General features: G+C 38.7%; 1 protein-coding gene across 1 annotated transcript in view; it reads right to left on the bottom strand.

The window, feature by feature from the left end:
- EXO1 (exonuclease 1) overlaps positions 1-18,901 on the bottom strand; it is a 52,474-nt gene extending 33,573 nt beyond the window's left edge. Inside the window, exons 1-12 of the mRNA XM_080585114.1 lie at positions 18,500-18,901; positions 16,477-16,596; positions 15,497-15,620; positions 14,710-14,847; positions 14,261-14,473; positions 12,488-12,675; positions 9,827-9,923; positions 7,879-8,095; positions 6,656-6,911; positions 4,892-5,363; positions 4,360-4,464; positions 226-419 (exon numbers count right to left, since the gene is read on the bottom strand). Coding sequence (XP_080441240.1) covers positions 226-419; positions 4,360-4,464; positions 4,892-5,363; positions 6,656-6,911; positions 7,879-8,095; positions 9,827-9,923; positions 12,488-12,675; positions 14,261-14,473; positions 14,710-14,847; positions 15,497-15,620; positions 16,477-16,596; positions 18,500-18,660 — 2,285 coding nt within the window. The 5' untranslated portion in view covers positions 18,661-18,901. The remainder of the gene's footprint in view (positions 1-225; positions 420-4,359; positions 4,465-4,891; positions 5,364-6,655; positions 6,912-7,878; positions 8,096-9,826; positions 9,924-12,487; positions 12,676-14,260; positions 14,474-14,709; positions 14,848-15,496; positions 15,621-16,476; positions 16,597-18,499) is intronic.
- Positions 18,902-20,324: the final 1,423 nt, after the last annotated feature.

Consider the following 20,324-nt stretch of genomic DNA (forward strand, 5'->3'; position numbering starts at 1 on the left):
TAGAGCATATTTACCAGAAATCATACTTCTGGGTTGTATTGAATAATGAATAAGTGAATTGGCTTAGGAAATTAAGAACTGTATGTAGAAGATATCTATCATAAGCTGTTATTTTTATTGAATTGTTTGGAGCAAACATGTATAGAGTCTGCTTTGAAATTTTTTCCACAGGAAAAAATTCTAAAAACTTCACAGGCTTCTAACTAAAGGGTTAAAGCAACTTACCTTTTAAACTGGAAATTTTTCCATAGTTCACTAATGGTGGCTTGCAGTCCCAGCTTATTTTCAGCATCACAGTGATTTCTCTTCTGCACAGGTGACAGTTTCTTTCTTAATCCACTTACTTTAGCTGGTATCAATGGCTTGAGTTTTGTCACAATATGTGACCCTACTGAACTGGATTTGTGCAAGCCAGGAACCTGTGAGATTTTTAATAATAAATTATAAATGGTTAAAATGAAAACCTGTAACGCTGTATCAGAAAAATAGATGCTTATAATCAGAAAAATAGAAGAGCTTTACATTGCGTTGAGATTATGCAATCTGATTAGCCCCAACAACATATATTTGCATAGCTTCTCTAATTGAAAGTGATTTGTGCCACACAGATAATGCAGCTCTAAGAACTGGCAAAACAGCATTTGTAGGTCCTTGCATTTTAAGGAGTTGCAAAAGCACATTCCTTTGAAATGCAGTTTTTAAAGTCTACTGATTTTTTTTTCCACCCACAAGAACACAAAAAATTTTTCAAGTCCACCTTCAGAATTTTAAGAGAAGCCACCCTCTGGTATCACTCTGAAAAGTATCAGTACCCCAAGGATTACTATACCTCCAGCTGGACATCTCTCTGTACCTGGAATTCAAAGCAGTTGTGCTTGGCTAGAACACACATCTCAAAGGAAACCAGTCAGAAGTTTGAAGACCTCAACTAAAGTTGAGTTGCTTCAGTAGATAATTTATTCTAGCGATGAGATATCCTTTTTATTAAAAATGCATATCTCGTTTTCAATTCTCTTATCAGTTTTCAAGCACCGAATCTGTTCCTTGATATTTACAAGCACATAACTGATTTTGACAAGACCTTATTCCTGCAAATGTTAGTGTAATTTTTACATTTTATGCTCTCATCCCTAACCACAATTACTTATAGTCCTGTCAAATACTACTCTCCCCCTTTCGAATACTGATAGGTTATTGATTTTTTCTCCCCTTCTGCAGTTTCATTCACAAAGAGTAGTGAGTTTATTTTAACAATAAAAGAAATACACTTCAGCCTGATCAGCTGGACTTTTTTTTCCTACTTTTGTGTAGCTTACCACATTTCGTAAGTTAAAGATTATACCGATGGCTATCTATTTCACCTCTTCCTCTTTGTGCTATAAATATATAACAATAATTCAATGAATGTAATGTACTCCTAGAAAAAGTTAGCTTCCTTTGCCAGACAAGTTCACAAATGGCCCATTCACATTATCTAATGTTTTTTGTCTTACACATTCTTGTAGTATTCCTCAGTTTTTGGGGAAGTAGCTAATTTGAAGCACTAGAACAACATTTTACTGTCTGATCCATTCTACTACCTAACTGTAGAATACCTACTCCTCAAAATTACTAGCTTCAAAGTGATCATTCACTTCCAGTCTGTTATTTTGTGTTTGTAATGATGAAGATCAAAATAATTATTAAAATATAATACAACAGCTGCAGAGGAAACTGAATGTCCATAGTTTTAAAATTTTCTTATTATACATAAAGTTTGCTACGTAAGATTAGCGTTTAGGACACATACATTTTAACTAATACCAATAATTTTCCCATTTGGACATTAAGAATGAAACATTTTGCTCTAAATTAATCAACATCTGTTTTGCTGGACCATCTAAAGGAGGTAGGCACAGCTCTGCCTACCTCAGGTGCTTCAGAAAATGCGAATGGTTGTATGAGGGGGAGCTATTGACCAACTTTTATTTTATTTTTAATATATCATAGATGTTAGAAGTCTTCTTCAAAGACCTCATATGTCAGTTCTTTCCAAAACGACATTTCATTTTGTGCCATCCTCTCACCACATACTTGGTATATAGTTTTCTGTTAATTGAAGTGACATTATTTCTACCTGAATAAACTAGGCAGATCTTGGAATTCCAAACAGATTTGAAATATATTTAAAATGCGTACTAAGAAGTTAGAAGGAGAGTACTGGGAGGAATAGAAATAAATCCTAAAAACCTTGCTTTACAGTTTTTTGCTGCTCATCACCTCAGCCATTTTGCAAAATGTGTACACTTGCCCATAACATTTCATTTCTTTTTGTGGTTCTGAAGCACATCAGACCTGTAAGCTAAATTAACCAATCCCAAAGGAGGCAGAGCTGCATGTTCAGTACCCATTAAAAACTTTAAACCAGAGTAGATTGTTTTCTTTTCGTCAATATTAGCCTCTTTGTTGAGACCACAATTTATGGGGCGATAATGAACAGTAAAAAACAGCTGGAATGCTACCACGGAAGTGACTACAAGGTCCTAGAGAACTCATTATTTTATAGGCACTGATTAGAGAAAAGCTTCTGTTAGCTTTAACACGAGAATTGAGAGGCTAGGCACTTTGCATTCTAGATTGGAACCAGAGTAAAATCTGACGGCTTCCCCAGATCACCTCCCTTGATTATTAGATTTCGCTAAAGATCAGCCATGTTATTTAGATCACCAAAATCAGAATAATTTATGTTTTAAGTGATCATCCGCTTCTTTGCTAAATCCAGAACTCACTATTCCCTTCATTATCTTCTTGGGTACTTAGTACCAGCAAAGATTCTCCTTGTTTTACACTTCGTAGTTAGCAAGCCTAAGGGAAAATTGAGGCAGAAGTGGTGCTTCTCATATCCATTCCATGCCTTCAATTCTGGCTACTTGTTCCAGTGGTCTCAGTGGTACTACAACACACAAGAGCTTGTTAGTATGGGCGAGCCAAAGTTCCACAACTAACCTTTTGGTTGTTGTTGTCAAGTGACATTTCAGTCAGGTAATTTTTCCAATCCAGCTGATCTTAAGTATTATTGCTAGCACATAAAGGTAGCAGAGAGAATGCACAGCCAAGAGGGCTGGTTTAAAATAACCTTACTGTCATGATGGATTTTCAGCTGATTTATATTGCCTGAACAGCTCCAAGCATCCTGAAAATATGATTAGATTATATTTACATTACCTCAGTACCTTAATACCATGTATTGCGCAATATTTAATATATTCCTTCTCTCAATATACCTTTAATGCAAGTAACGACTATTTGAGCAAAACAGATTAAACACATTATTAAAAGCAAAGTCATACAACTTTCAGTCTCAGGATGATTTCATTTCATTGCTTAGTCTTGCTGAAGAGAAGCAGGCAAAATGTTATTCTAATGAAAAAGCATCAGTTTTGTAAATAGGTGTTTCAGAATGGAGAAGAAGATGTAAGTCCTAGCTTAACACAGAAATTAATAATGTAACCACAAGGTGCCACTATTGCATAAAACAGTACTCTTTTGCAAAAAGCTTGTGATTTTTAATCTATGAGAAAGAAGCTAGTAGGGGTATATTCAAAAGGATGGAAGTGTCTTCTTTTGATTTAAGAATCTTTTGGCCAGTTCTTAAGACAACATCTAAGGAACTAGAACACTCTCAGACGTTAAGGTTTTAGAAGTTTTGTAATCTAGATAGATGGGTAAAGCTCTTACAAATGCCTTGAAGACAGGGAACGCAAATTCATTGTTAGGCATTTAAGAAACCCCAGAGAAAGAACATTAAGGGTGCCCACCAGGAAATGTAACTAATTAAGGGTGCCCAACAGGAAACGTAACTAAAGCATTGACTGTGAAGGGAAATGTAGACTCAACGTGAAAGGACAGTCAAATGTCAAACAATGGTTGTAACTAAAGCAACTAAACAAGGATGCTTCGTTAAAACCTTTCCAGGTTTTTAAATTTAAGCATGCTTTTTCTAGTCAAAGAACAGGAGACTGCTGAACCAGTAGATTCATCCATACAAATAGTCAAATAGGATTATCTTATGACTTTACCTGAACACAACTGCAATTTGCATCATAAAACTTAAATATTTAACATGCCAGAGGAAAACTAAGAAGAATTTTTCTTTATCTTGACTACTTAATTTATGCTGAAGTATTTAAAACCCCCAAAGTCATAGGGGGCCTGGTTATATTTCATCTCAACTCTGATACAGATGAGTAAGAAAGCAATTTTCTTTTGCTAACCGGCACATTGTTAAATATTCATTCTAGAACTTTTAGTGAAAAAACTAGCAAGAGACTACTTCTACTGAACATTGAAAATCAATAGTAAAATTAAAGGAATTCTTACCTTGATCTTTACTACCAAATTCTTTCTGTCAGTTTGAACAGCAGAAGTTACTGGAGGCCTCTGAGTACGTCGATTATCAGCCAGTTTTGAAGTAGAGCTAAATTCCTTCAAAGAAAAAGTCATTTGGCTTTAAAACACCTTTTTACATTGTGTGGATATAAAAATATGCACATCGATAAGTTATAATGCATGTTTTCAGTAATTGAGAACTTACACAAAACCCTGAGCATACTTTTAGTAAGAAACACTATGCTGACACACAAGGTGACAGGACTTCAACAATTACAAAAACAGAATAAAAGCATGCTAACCACTGCAATGTCACACAATGGAGAGACTAAAAACAAATGTAAAGAACAGACTTGATTTAAGTTAGTAAGTCAATCTATACTACGCAAGTGTAATAAACACCGAAAAGTTGTGTGAGCAGGAGTTACATAATCTGCAGAGTATCAATTAAAGAGAACTTCACAGCCTAATTTCTTTCTTAATGAAAAGTAAAAGCTAATACTGAGAAGTCTTGCTTTCTTACTTCTGTTTCTGAATTGTTACACACGTGTGGTGTCTTTGGAGACTCCAAATTACATTCTGATGGCCCACAAGACCCTTGAGACTGCGAGGAACAGTTCATTTCTGTTAAGGGGGAGGATTCCTCATCAGATTCACACACCACCCCACTCTCTTCTTGTACTCCATTAATGTCATCTGCCTGGGATGCCACGCAGTTGCTTCTCTGTTGGTCAGAGTGCTGTGAAGATACAATATGAGATAGAAAAGGATTTCCTGAATTATTTCCAAGGCTGCTAAACCACCGGAAGCAACTTTTCTGTGTTTCTCCAGGAAGCGATGAGGTAGTCCTTGTTTTTTCAGTTCCTGAAAACAGAGGAGTATCTTCTGCTACGTGTTTTGCCTCCTGTTTCTTGCAATCCCCCTCAACATCTTGAATTTGATCACTGTCATCCTTTGCTCTACAATCAAGCTCGTCTGCTTCATTGCAGAAAAACCTAAAGGGGAAAAAAAAAGAAATTAAATACAATACTGGCGAAGGCAACAAAGAAGAAAGTCACTGCAAATGAGTATTTCATCTCCAAAATCCAACAGTTAGCTCTACACATCCATTGGATTTTTGAATTGCACTTGCAGACAGATTATTTTGACCATGGGCAAGTCACTATGGTCTTAATCTTCTAGTCCTTCCTGACAGCATTTAAAAGACAACAGTAAAGTCATGTTGTCATTTTATGTTTCACTAGAAAAAGCATCTGTAAATGCAGTGTTCATTGACTAAAGATACTAGTAAGTTCTTCATCCGAAAAAGGGAAGGATCTAGGAATCCTAGAAAATTTAAGGGTATATTCATTAATTGTCATAAACCTAAGTAGTGATGAAATTCTTCAGTGCTTCTTATTGAGGAATCTCGAATCTGTTCTCATTCTATGGCAGCAGCTCTGAAGGGCAAGTACTAGTCGGGTTTTTTTTTTTTTTTAAACAAACTGAGCATTTATTTGGAGAAAAAGCTACCACCACTGACAATTCTTAATCTTTGATGCAATGTAACAAATCTCTGAGCTCAGGAGTGTGCAAGTTAGAAAATGTCAGTATGAGATTATTTTACAAAGACATCTTTGAAGCACACAAATCTTACGGTTAAAGGTAAAAATCACAGTAAGACAGTAAGACGGAATTGTGATAATCATTTGTAAAAACAATTCAACAAATATACAACAAATAGTTGTAGTCAAACACAACCAACCAAAAACCAGAGAAACACAAAGTTCCTGTTCTCAAAGTCCTGGTGCAGAAATAAGGAGCATCATCTGAATGGGACTGGGTAAAAAGAGTTGTCAGACAGTGTGACCAGGTATAGCTTTGAAACAAAAAAAAGTAAAGATATCAATACACAAGTAGCTGCTTGTTTATGTGGCACAAATTATTAAAAAATTATTAAAAAATATGGCTATCACATGACCTGTAATAGCATGGCCAATTCCTAGCTAACTGATACCCAGAAACTAGACTGTATTGAATCTAGACTGTATTGAATTGCTTCACAGCCTTCATTACTACAGTAAAAAAAAGTTGATATTCTTTACTTATGTATCTATTTATGATATCTTTACTTATATATCTCACATACTTCATGTCTAGCACAAGGAGTTCTCCATCTCAGCTCAAGACTACAGGTGCAGAAAAAAATGAAGTACTGTTTTTCTCTTTTTCAGTATTCAAGTTATTTCAGCAACCAGGATATCAAATAGTATCTTGCTACTTATAGAAACATGTGATGCAAGCATACCTGCTTCTTGTTCCTGGAACAACTACAGCATCCCTCTGCTTGTTTTTCCTTTGCAGAAAGGAAGCAAATGTATTTCTAACTCTGGGTAGGGAGTTAGAGTTTTCTTTAGTGGCGGAATTCCCTGAAAAATCACTGCTTCGTATTGCAGAGACGTTATTTTGTGGCTGAGCATTTTCATCACTTTCCTCCTTGAATTTTTTTGCTTTTGAAAATGAATACTGGTTCAACAGATCTCCATCCGAGAGTTCTTCCAAATCTAAAGACAATTTAAGAATCACTGTAGAAGCTTGTTCTAGAATTAAATGGTTATGAAAAGACTGAACATCACATTATTTAACCTCACAGGCTTAAAAGTATTCTTAACAATACAGTTCAGAAGTCTTTAAACACTTATTTTCTAGTATATAGGCTTAAAGTAACTTTGAAAAGGTAGGTGGAGCAAAGGCATAACAGCTAAGATTAAGAAGAGTGCACATTATAATTCAAATTTAAGTTTCCTTTAAGAATACTAAGCTAAAAGCATGTGGCTATTGAACTAGTTAATTTTGATAAACCAAGGAATAAGAAAATACCAGGAGTAACAAAGGCAAAGAAGAAACCGTAGCAGCATCAACAGAAAGAAGGATGCAGATGAAGAGAGAATACTCAAACTATCAAGTGAAGTACAATGGGAGCAGAGAGCTCTTTTTATAAATAGACAACAGATTATTTCAGCCCATATAACTTAGGTGTCCATATAACTTGTCTTAGGTATACAAGACAAGGTAGCACAGATCTACAATTTCAGAAAACTGGAACAAAGGGTACCAAGACAAAGGAACTAGGCAGCACAGTGTTAGAAGAGTACAGAAAACTAAGTTTTCTATGCAGCTAAATCTCATCTCTATGAAAGATAACCATTTTTATTTCTTTGCATACTATTAAAAGATAGAAATTAAACTCAAAATAGCTAAAAAATTGAGCAAATTGTATTAAAATAATTGCAGTCGAGGACAAAAATTTTATAATAAATCACAGCAAAAATAAACTGCTGCAGAAAGTTCGCCGCCAAACTTGATTGTTACTAAGGCTTTTATATTATTTTTTCCAGTCTTGCAGATTGTTAAATACAGGACACAAACAACAAAAGTTAGTTTTATACCTCCAAAATCTCACGCCATCATGTCAAAGATAGAATCCTTTCTTTTCTACTACCTTCTATTATTTATTAATTAAGAACATACCACTTCTTCGCCTTTTTGCTAAGAGCTCTTTGCCTGGAAGTTTTAACCCTTTGATACTGATTTTCTTCTCAGTGCCTTTGGTTGTTGATTTCTCAGGTAAATGAGTTATATGAGGAACAGTATCTGTACTAGGGCCAAGCTTGTAGTCTCTGCTCCAAATGCTATTTATATGATTAGCATGTCTGTCATTCCAGTCACGACTTCTCTGCTGCATAGGCTACAAAAAAAGTTGTAAGTCAGACATAGGCTTATAAATTTGCCTTCTAAATAAGACTTCTTGATTTGGCATAAGGGCATTTTGACATTTGCACAACCATTGCTGACATGGCTACTCTACACAAACATTTTCTTTTTGTTCCCACATTTCTTACACTTTCTTTTTACTCTGTGCTGCCATGACTTCTTTATTCCTATATGCCACAAGTGACTAACTGCTCTTTTCAAAGTTAGAGGTTTACTTCTATTCCAAAAGCCTAATTTGGGAAAATACTATCCTCATAATAATATATACTTGGAAGAAATATGCACCCCTAAACACTTTGAGAGTTTTCTTTTTAAATTAGTTACTTCTGTAAACAGGATTAAGGACTTAATAAAAATGTCTGAAAGTAAAACAAAGTCAAATGCCTTAAGGAATATCAATTTACTTGTACAGAGAATGAGATCTAAGGATTTTGTAAGCCACTGGTCACCTGATTTATGGTCATCTTCTCTGGATGCCCCAATACAAACATTTTGCTAATTTAATTGAGATCAAGTCTTCTACTGTAAATGCATACAGTCAAGACAGAAGAGGAAACAAAAATCCCAAGTCTCACATATCTCATAAAGTTCTCCATTAAAAGCTTTCCATGCCCTGGATTTTTATTTTTTTTTAATATATTTTTTAAGGTAAGAATAGAAGGATGTAGGCAGTTACTCAAAGAAGATTTCAAATTTTTTATTGTTCCTATTGTTGTCCATACGTTGCTTACTAACATGTCCATTAAGGAGGTTTAAAAAAGATTTAATTGTGCAAAGGTGCAGTCTAGGCTGCACATTTATTTACTTACATAAACTTTCTCATCTTAGATCAGAAGAAAGTATTACATGACAAGAATCCATTCAGGATTATTCTGCACGTAACCAAATCATTTCTCCTGACCACTTACTTTCCTAGATATTTAAGGTGCTCAAGGACCATTTAGGTCAGAATATTTATCAGCCTACTTTTTTCAGAAACTTTAAAGCAAAATGAAAAACTACACAAAACTAGGAAAAGAACATGATGGCAAATACATTTTGCCATTGTCAAAATAAGCAGAGTGACCCAAGAACTAACAATTAAAACAAAAGAATAAAGTCAGAGAATTAAAAAGCATGCGTTATCAGAACAGCAATCAGTCATAAAACAATGGCTCTTAAAGTCACGCCCTTGTATTTACATTTTCCAGCATCTTCTAGATGACATACTAAAATTTTATTTGTTATAACTATTAAAAATGTAAATTTCATTTTTCAAGTGGCATACAAACAGCTCATTTTGTGTGAGAGTTTGCAAAACTGCCAGAATGCATCAGCATCTGGCATTACCTTGTGGACTCTTTAGTGACTAGATGAGTTGTAAAGCCAACAGTAACTGCTGTTACTGTTTTCAGTAATTACTATTAAGAGGTTTTTGAAGATGCTGAAAAGGTTTGTAGGCTAGGTGTCTCTTCAAAGAGACTTTTGTATCTGGAAATATGAATATGCTACTCATAATCTGAAATTAAAGGAGTGAAACTTTTATGTTGGATTGTTCTTCAAATCATACTTCGTATGTTTGTTGAAAAATACTATTTCATTAGTAACAGAATAGCTTTCACTGTCAAGTCAGTTGCGGATAACATTCAACTGTATTTTTCCATGAATGTTCATGTTCAAACCCATGTCATTATCTTAGTATATAGCTTTAGAACAAAGGTATTACCTGTGCAGTATCAGGGTTATAGTTGTCGATGCGTTCCATTGTATCAATATCAATATTGCCAATGGCAATTTGAAAAGCAGTAGTATCACCAAAGTGTCTGTCCCCATTGCATTAAAGGAAAATATCTGAATATTACAATAAATTTCAAAAAATGTAGCATTAAAGTCAGAACAGCTGCTTTCAATTTTGTGTTAAAAAAAGTATTGATAGAATATTATCCACAAACGTTATTACTACTAGCCTATTTAATCTGATGCAACAGCAATCATAATAGATCTGCAATGCTCAGCAAACCTGTGAAGTTGAAAGGAAAGCCTTCAATCATTAACGGAAAAGTTTACACAGATTCACAGATTTCTCTAGGTTGGAAGAGACCTCAAGATCATCGAGTCCAACCTCCGACCTAACACTAAGTACTCCACTAAACCATATCCCTAAGCTCTACATCTAAACGTCTTTTAAAGACCTCCAGGGATGGTGACTCCACCACCTCCCTGGGCAGCCCGTTCCAATGCTTAATAACCCTTTCGGTAAAGAAGTACTTCCTAACATCCAACCTAAAACTCCCCTGGAGCAACTTTCGCCCATTCCCCCTCGTCCTGTCACTAGGCACGTGGGAGAATAGACCAACCCCCACCTCCCTACAGCCTCCTTTCAGGTAACTGTAGAGAGCGATGAGGTCTCCCCTGAGCCTCCTCTTCTCCAGGCTGAACAAGCCCAGCTCCCTCAGCCGCTCCTCGTAACACTTGTTCTCCAGACCCCTCACCAGCTTCGTTGCCCTTCTCTGGACTCGCTCGAGCACCTCCATGTCCTTCCTGTAGCGAGGGGCCCAAAACTGAACACAGTACTCAAGGTGCGGCCTCACCAGAGCCGAGTACAGGGGCACAATCACTTCCCTCGACCTGCTGGCCACACTGCTTCTTATAGAGGCCAGGATGCCGTTGGCCCTCTTGGCCACCTGAGCACACTGCTGGCTCATATTCAGCCGACTATCCACCAATACTCCCAGGTCCTTCTCGGCCAGGCAGCTTTCCAGCCACTCATCTCCCAGCCTGTAGCTCTGCTTGGGGTTGTTGCAGCCCAGGTGCAGGACCCGGCACTTGGCCTTGTTGAACTTCATGCAGTTGACCTCAGCCCATCGCTCCAGCCTATCCAGATCCTCCTGCAGAGCCTTCCTGCCCTCGAGCAGATCGACACACGCACTTAGCTTGGTGTCATCTGCAAACTTACTGAGGGTGCACTGGACGCCCTCATCCAGATCATCAGTAAAGATATTAAAGAGGACCGGCCCCAGTACCGAGCCCTGGGGGACTCCACTAGTGACCGGCCTCCAACCAGATTTGACTCCATTCACCACAACTCTCTGGGCCCGGCCATCCAGCCAGTTTCTAACCCAGCGAAGCATACGCCAGTCCAAGCCCCGAGTAGCCAGTTTCTTGAGGAGAATGTTGTGGGGAACGGTGTCAAAAGCCTTACTGAGGTCAAGGTAGACCACGTCCACAGCCTTTCCCTCATCCACCAAGCGCGTCACTTGGTCATAGAAGGAGATCAGGTTCGTCAAGCAGGACCTGCCTTTCATAAACCCATGCTGACTGGGCCTGATCGCCTGCTTGCCCTGCAAGTGCCGCGTGATGACCCTCAAGATAATCTGCTCCATGAGCTTCCCCGGCACTGAGGTCAAACTGACAGGCCTATAGTTCCCCGGGTCTGCCCTCCGGCCCTTCTTATAGATGGGCGTCACATTGGCTAGCCGCCAGTCAACCGGGACCTCCCCCGATAGCCAGGACTGCCGATAAATGATGGAAAGCGGCTCGGCCAGCTCCTCCGCCAGTTCTCTCAGTACCCTTGGGTGGATCCCATCCGGCCCCATCAACTTGCGCACATCCAAGCTCCGTAGTAGGTCGCCAACCATTTCCTCATGGATAGCGAAGGCCACATCCTGCTCCCCATCCCCTTCCACCAGCTCAGGGCACTGGGTGTCCGGAGAACAACCGGTATTGCCGCTAAAGACTGAGGCAAAGGCGGCATTAAGCACCTCAGCCTTTTCCTCATCCTTAGTAACTAGGTTTCCCCTCGCATCCAGTAAAGGATGGAGATTCTCCCTAGTCCTCCGTTTCGCGAAGTTGCCATCCTTCTTATTCCTAGCCTCTGGAAACAGAGATTAATCAGCTTGAAAAACATACACAACTAGTAATTACTTAAATGGTCTCCTCTTTCTTCATTTTCCATGAGGAAATTTCTGACACAAGTGGTGAAACGCTACTTGTTTTGTAGGAAGGCTATCTGGTCAAAGAGTGAACGCATAGATTAGGCGCTCACAGCAAGAATTAGAGTGGCAGAGGTAACACACAACACAGGCACAAACTTAAAAACAGTCACAAAGAACTTAAACTGCTGAAGTATAACCTGTGTTTAAGAAATTGCAGTCTACATTTAGAAAAAGACATAGCTTCCACTTAAAGTGATAGGTCATTTCTTAATATTCAGTTAACCACTGTGCTTAAAAAAAAAAAAGACCAGAGCAAAAGAGAAGGAAAAACAACCTTTATAAGACTGCATGCAGGCTTTAGCCAATAGCAGAGGTGCAATGGAAAAACAATGTAAGACACCATAACTGTTCCCATCTATTTTGCCCCCACTATTTCATTACAGAAAGGATACCGTCCTGCATAAATTAGTGTTTCTGGATCAATATCATCAGTATACGTGTTCAGAGGAACTAATTTTCTGTTGACAGGATCAAAAACTAACTGATAAAGGAATGTATTATTGGCACGTGTAAAACCCTGTATGTATTCTTCTGATACGGTTATATTCATCTTCAAGTAATGCCCCATTTTCTTAATAACCTGTCCAAAAAAAATAAAATCTGCTTAACCGCTGCATTTAAACAAGTAAATTTCCATAGTTATCTTTAAAAATATTATTCCAAGACCTTCAGAGTTTTAAAGAGAATTTCAGTTTTAGCACATAATAGAAGCATTATGTGAAGACAAATACAGTTCTCAAGAAACTCAACATCCACAAAAGGGTAATTACGCTTCAATTACTAGATATCTTCACTCGCCCTTAAATGTATGTGTCCCATAGCAAAAAATGACTTAAACTAGATAGGGGATGAGAAGAGGGGTAAGGAGGAAGTCTTGTTTTGCCACTTTAGGTTTTTACAGTCACAGAAATAACACAACCCATGTAATAAAGTCTTCTTGTCCAAGAAATAAATATGAAATCTGAATAGGAATACAGAATGTCTCCTCAAGGTATATTTGTTAAAATTAATGGACATCAAATTTTATAATTCATATTACCAAAAAATGAAAGCAGTATATGGATGCTTTTATTGTAGGAAAAAGCTGAACTAATCACATTTTTCCCCCATTACTGGCCATAAAAATACAGATTTATTCAGTAGTTCCTCCTATACATTGTTACTGAACCACACTACAATAAGTTCCTAATAATTCACTGACCATTGCATTTTTCAGTTCCACTGAAGGCAAATTATATTGTTTTGAAGATCATTTCTGTCTTACTGCCAAAGACAAGAATCTTTCATCCTCCCCAGATAAAAAAAACAGATGTATTTGGTCACGTATCCTAAATACAGACCGTTTACTAATCTTAGTAAGAGATACCAATTCTGATGGGCACTGTTGGACTACTTTGCATCTTTTGACTTTCCAAAAAACACTGTTGGAAAACATTAGTGAGGAGTCACATGACAATTTACTAGGTGAAAAGCTTTTCAAGTGAAATACTGCCATTGTGCTCACAAAAAAGCAAAAGTACATTAGCTTAAAGGAAATCATTATTGGAATGGGAAAAGCTCAGTTTCTTTTCTACTTCCACAATTAATTTGATGCATGCTTTACATGACAAAACATTTTAAAACTGAAAACAGTTATTTGTGTACAGCATGCGAGAGAGAAAACACTGAAGCATACACGTAACTTAAGATGATAATGCAGAAAGTTTGACTGCATACGAAAGTACATTTTTGGATTAGATTTACCTGCCTCCAGGACAGGCATGGAAAGTACTTTTCTTAATAGCTTTTAAACTCTTCTCCATTACTGTCTAGACAGAAGTTATTCCCACTCTTAGCATCTGTAATTCCTAATATTAGAATTGCTTTCATTACACAGGAAAAAAGTTACCTTATTTTGCACTATACCATTTTTTATATACTAGAAAGACATTTTGGAAAAAAATGTCTACGTCAATATATACATAATTAAACACAAAAAGGGAATAAAATAAAATTCTGTCCTACCCCTCCTCCAGAGGGATAAGAGTGTACTTTACGTACTGGAAGGTCATGTTCTTCTCAAAACAGAGAAAGCCAAGAACCACACATTTTCAATTCAGTGTTAACATCAGAAACGCAGATACAGACTCCCAAATACCCAACACAGAGTGCTAAAGCAAGATTACCTTTATAATATCTGGATTGTTAGCAAGTTTTAGCAACTTGCATGCTTTAACTAACCCAATTCCATGGATTGATGGGAGGTAGTCACAACCAGAAAGAATACACATGTAGCGGAATTTCTCTTCTGTGAAAAGATTTCCAAGCTGCTTGCAGTTTCCTAATCGAGCTTGATCTATCTCTAGTCCATTTCCAAACTTGTCAATTTTCAAAAACACCTGGAAATTAAGAGGAAGTGAAAACAATAATTTTCACCTGTACAAGCTCATTGTTCCATTTGTACATATGCTAGTTTGTCGCACTTGATGGAAATAACAGAGGTGACTGCTATTCTTATCTCTTCAGTTTCCCTGAATTATTGTAATGGAGTAAAGTCAAACATATTTAACAACTTTGAACTCTTGTTTTTAACATAGCAGTGAGAGGTAAGGGCTCTTAATGTTTTCTTCCATACCTTTTTACATCCAAAAGCTAAAAGATCGGAATCTTCTGTAATTATGGCTTGAACCAAGCCAGCCTTATTAAGATAAGCCAACTGAGCATCAGCTTCATAAGGAGCCACAATACAATCAACTCCATGGTTTCGTGCAGCCTGTACATAAACAGGAAACATACAAGCATTTAACAGCAATTTTCAGCAATCATCTTAGACACCTAGAAACAAAGGAACTCCTACTACAATGAACTGAAATATTGATTTTTATTTTTTAATCACCCCTCACATCCTCCGCCAATTAAAGCCCTATTTTTCACATTTAAAATCCAAGTTTCAAGGAGTTCAGACCTATACAGACTGGTCTACAAAAACAGCCTTTCCTGCACTGGTCTGTAACATTGCACATACTGACCACAGCTGCAAGCTTCAAACTCATGCACATTATAGTTTAATTTTATCTCAGGAACTATCCTGAGATGGGTGTTTAAGGAGTTTCATATCTTTCATGGCAGAAAGAAAATTCTAGATGTTATCAAAGTCAGTTTATGGCTTTAAGAAGAGATGTATTTTAATCGACAAGTCACTATTTTGAAAACTGGGCATGATAAGTCTGAAGCAAAGTTAAATTTAATTACACCCAGCATAACCTAGTATATGCAGTACAGTTACAGACTAAGAGACAGGAGGTGTGGAGAATATCTTTCCTGCCTATGGAGATGCAGTAGTGGTGCAACCATACAAAAGCAGAGTAAGACATCCTACTAATTGTATAGATTGTTTTTTCGCAACAACACCGGCAACTTACTTTAATGACTTCATGAGCCATAGCATGGGTAACATTTACACTGCGTGCAAAACATTCCCTAGCTTCTGAAAGTTTCCCTTCCCGCAACAACTGCTTCCCCTTCAGAAGACCAGCTTGACGCTTCCTGAAAGACAAATAAAAATATCCACCAAGGTCTGATTGTTTTTCACTTAGAAGAACAGTTATTATGGAGGACTAAGAGATACTGATAGGAAAGGGGGAAAAAATGTTTCACAGCTGAGCACTTCCCCAGTCTATTCTACTGTGTAACACTTGAAGAGTAACTGCAAGTCATTGTATCACAAAGAATGCTTAGATTGGCATGTTGAAATACATAGTGAGAAAACAGTGACAACTCAAATCAGCAACGAAGAGTTGCACCCATCCTTGGGATGCAATAAGAGGAATCTTGGGAGTATCTGATGTCAGATACTCACTGGTTTGGAGGAGGGAAGACATTATTTATTTTGTTTCAAACGCTGGAAATTGTTTGCTCCACACTGAAGGAAACATATGCCCAGAAGAACTGATAAGTAAAATTCTCACAGCTTCAGTGAGATGTCCTGATAGATAGGGACAAACCTGAATCCAAACTGGAAACCAGTTTATCTGATGATTTGTAGAGAACAAGGAAGATGGTATCGATTTTAGATGAAATTGTATCGGGAATAAATATTTTTGACCAGAGAGATCGTAACAGTGGATTCAACTGAAAGCCTTTAGCGCATTACAGGAAGTAATGCTCAGAGATTTGCTTCCTTCCTCTATAAAAGTGCTTTCATTTATGAAGTGCATTTCTATTTTTGGAATAAAACCTCTAAGAAGAGGCTTGTATGATTTTAAATGTAAATTAAGCGAAGTAACACTATATTGCAGAAAAGTTTACCAAAGATTACTACCTAACAAGTCTGAAGCTTCTCCAGCTATGAAAATGAACTGTAGTTTTAAACATGCTACTTTACTTGCAAATCAATACTTACTCTCGTCGGGCCTTTTCCACTTCCTTTTTAGAAGGTAGGGTGCATCCATCAAATACCAGAATTGGTTTAATTCCAAATGAGAGGAGCATATCAACAAGTTTCATACAGAAAGCTACATAACTGCATCAACAACAAGAGTAAGAGAAGAAAAATAACTTTATTGTTCAAAGATTTTAATTGGAAACATATTTCCCTAGCACCACATAAAGAATAAGAACACACAAATGCTTTCTTAAGAAATTCATGCTTCATCTCCCAGCTCAAAACTGGACTGACTACTGCTATTATGGAAAATACCATAAGAACTCAAGCAGCATTCAATTTGATTTTGCTACAGTAGGATGCACACTACCAAAGTTTGCAAGTTTCAACATGGGTCATTTCAGTTTTAGCAACTCAGTCCGTAATGGGCAGGGAAACAGGCAGCAGATAAGCACAGTACGTTGTCTTTCCCTGAAGCCTTTTGAAAGGCACAGTAAATGAACTTTTGTGGAGTAGAGAAGCGATGAGGTATGAAACCTCTCTTCATGGAACTATCTGCTTCTTGCTCAGGTGGTGGATATGTGCTATGGACAGAAAAATCAGTACAAGATCGTTTCATCAGTAACTAAAGTCAATAGCAGCTGTAAGCAGTAAGTGCATTACAAACTACGATGATCAATGAAAAAGTTTTTCACGTTTCTTTCTTTCAAGGACAGAGTTTAAAACAGCAACAGCAGCCGTTCTACCACTAAGGGGGCAGGGAGGGGAAGAAAGGGGACGCAAGAGCATTTATTCTGAGAATATGAGCATGGAAAAAGCTGGATTTAGAGCTACAAAACAAACCCAAAAATAATAATGATTTTTAAAAGACAAGGGTGAATAAGTTTGTAGCTATATAATAACTCAGTTCAGATGAAATTTAAAGTGTGGAAGGGATTTCCACACTACTGTTAAAGTGCCAGTCCAAGATCAGTGATCACAGGCACAGGGAAAAATATGTATTTTTAATTAAATACATTTAGTTATGTTCAATCACTTCACAGTTTTCTATGATTATACCTTTTTTTTTTCTGCCTGTCAATTTCTTTTAACTGAAATACATTATTTTCAGAACTCCAAGGGATTTCCACTGTCTTCAAAGGCAGGTAGCAGAGTTGTATGAAACTCTACAGTTCTTCTAATCAACAGACATAAGAATTAAAGATTTGAATCAATTTGTGAGCTATCAACTCTCTCGTCTCCAACCAGACATTTAATAAAAATCTCATAGATGAAGCCTAGTCCAGACTAAATACTGTTGTTTTATTTCTGAAGAGATAAAGGTTCATTTTCTTTAAAAAGAACTTTTCCATCTAAAACCCAGTTTTCCAAAGAGATGGCAAGAACATATGCAAATCTGACCCAGGCTCCAAAGCTGGACTTGAATCATGGCCACAGTTTTTATTCATTTCCTTCCTTAAAGGTATGGTAATATAAGTGAAAAATCCACATTACAGTAGAAGAGCTACTGATACTAAAAATATAATGTTAAGCAAAAAACTAAAAATCAGTGCAGGGTACTTTATTTGGAGCACAACACACCTATCAGAACGCCTTGGTATTGTTATGAGGTTTCATCACACAGCAGTATTTACAATCACTTTGTTCAAATAAGGTTCCTGGAAATAATACTGTATTTGAGACATGATTTACATCTACAGAACCTACAAGTGATTAGATTTTTGGGACATGCTGGGGGGTGGGGGATGGGTGACACAACCCAAAAACTTAGCTTATCTGTGTTTGTATCTTAAAATATTTTAGCATATATTCTGCATATATTTTAGCATATATTCTGCCGCCCAGTATTTACTGGGATATTTGTTTTGCCCAGCTGAAGCTGAAAAGCTATTTACTTACAGCCAGCATTTCCACTTCCAAAAATCACTACTGGGAGCGAGAACTCAGAAGCCACAGGAGATTTTATCTCAAAAAAAAAAATCAAGTTAACAAGCCTTCAGCTTGTATAAAGGCCAAGAGCGAAGCGTTAACAGCGACTTACTGATCCGTCGGCTCCCCCTTGGCCAGCTTCTCGGCGCAGGCATAGGCGCCTTTGTGCATCCAGCAGTAGGTGTCCACAGCCACCGCCTGCCCCCGGTACTTCTTCACGTGCGCGGGCTCGGCGGCCTCCTTGAGAAACTGCAGCAAGCCCTGGATCCCCATGGCGCTGCCCGCACCGGACCGAGGAAGCCCGAAGCGTTTACCGGGTCCCCAGCCCCGCCGAGCCCGATGCCCCCCAAATACCCGGGCGGCGGCCCCGGCTCCCAGCCGCTGCCCGGGAGGGGACGAAGCGGCCCCACAACCGCCGCCGGCCCCGCGCGCCGCTGCCTCGCTGCGGGGGAAAAGGGAGGCCCAGGCGCTGCCCGCGCGGCGGCCGCCCGGGGCTTTCAAGCAGCGCGCGCTCAGCCCCTCGCCCCGCCCTCCCCGCGGCGGACTACAGCCCCCGGCATGCCCCGCGAGGCGTCGGGGCGGGAATGAGCCCCGCCCGCTTCGGAACGGGCGCCATTTCGGGGGGCGGGGCCGGGCCCTCTCAGGGGGCTGTGGGGTGGGAGTGGGGGTTCGGTACCGGCAGCGCCCGGTGGTGGTGCTTGTCTGCGCCTGGAGAAGAGTATGGGCAACGTCCCGCAAAGGTCGGGCCGTTGCAGTGCTCGGCATTTGTTCTCTGTTCTTTTTATCCCGGCTCTCTGGTCATGGGTGTAACCTGGGATGTAGAATTTTTTTTCTGATAGTGAGAAGTTAAAATAAAAAAAAAATGCAGGAAAAACAAGTGTAATGTATTTGTGTCTGTTGCCTCCTTAAAATACCTAAACATAAAGAACCTAAACACTAAAAAAGCTAAAAACTTCAGGAGATCTAAGCAGAGCTGAATAAGGCACTGAGGTATGGTAATGGTCAGGCCTGTACTGTTGCTGTGAGTGGTTTTCCAAGGGAGCCATGAGATGCCAGTCATGCTGAACAAACCGCTTCTGACAGTGTTCCTCACAGCGATTACTCCAGATCAGCTCAATTACAGCAGAGGATCCGTGACCTGCAGTTGAAGGCAGCATACGCATAACAGCAAACATGAATATTACAAACACCAAATATACTGGAGCCAAAAGGCGGCACAGAGTTTTGCAGGATGCGACGAGGACTTAGCTCCGCAACTAACCCAGTGAAGGGGGGGAGAGAGTGGAAGCAGGTCACTGACTACAAGGGGAGGGGCCAGGGACAGATGTTACTGCACCAAAACCCTGGGGTTACTGCAAGGATCAGTGCTTAAAGTTAGAAATTTAAATCTGTATATGCCTACTACTGTAACTGCTTTCATTAAAAACAAAGCCTGGAACATCCATATCCCATACTGAAATTCGAAGTGATTCACAGAGGAACTTTACAAGGATAGTCAAACTACACAAATAAAAAAGGGCGTGAAAGAAACATTTTTATTTCGGAGATCAAGTTAATGTTTTGGGACATCTCATGCATGGGATTGACTTCCTATTTAAGCATCTGCTACAGTTCAGCTGCAGTATCTCAGTCTGCCTATTTGACACATTAAATGCAGTGAACTGTAGTTTGATAGCCAACATGTGGTCTGCACATGCCACAGACTAGGACAACAAGGCACTCTACAGTGCCAGCCTTAAATTCTCCCTACTGGCAACACACGTGCTGGAACCTAAAACAGTCTCAGATTGATTTTGTTATAAATGACTGGGTCCCAAATAGGATTACAATCAAAGTTTACAATTTATTAAATGAATAGAGGCAAGCAAACAGCGCTGGGTGCGCCGAGAGTCTCTGCTCCACCGGGACGCACACCTGTTACGTAAGGCGGCTGGTTT

Source organism: Anser brachyrhynchus (genome assembly GCF_964034855.1).
Source record: "Anser brachyrhynchus genome assembly, chromosome: 3".
NCBI lineage: Eukaryota > Metazoa > Chordata > Aves > Anseriformes > Anatidae > Anser > Anser brachyrhynchus.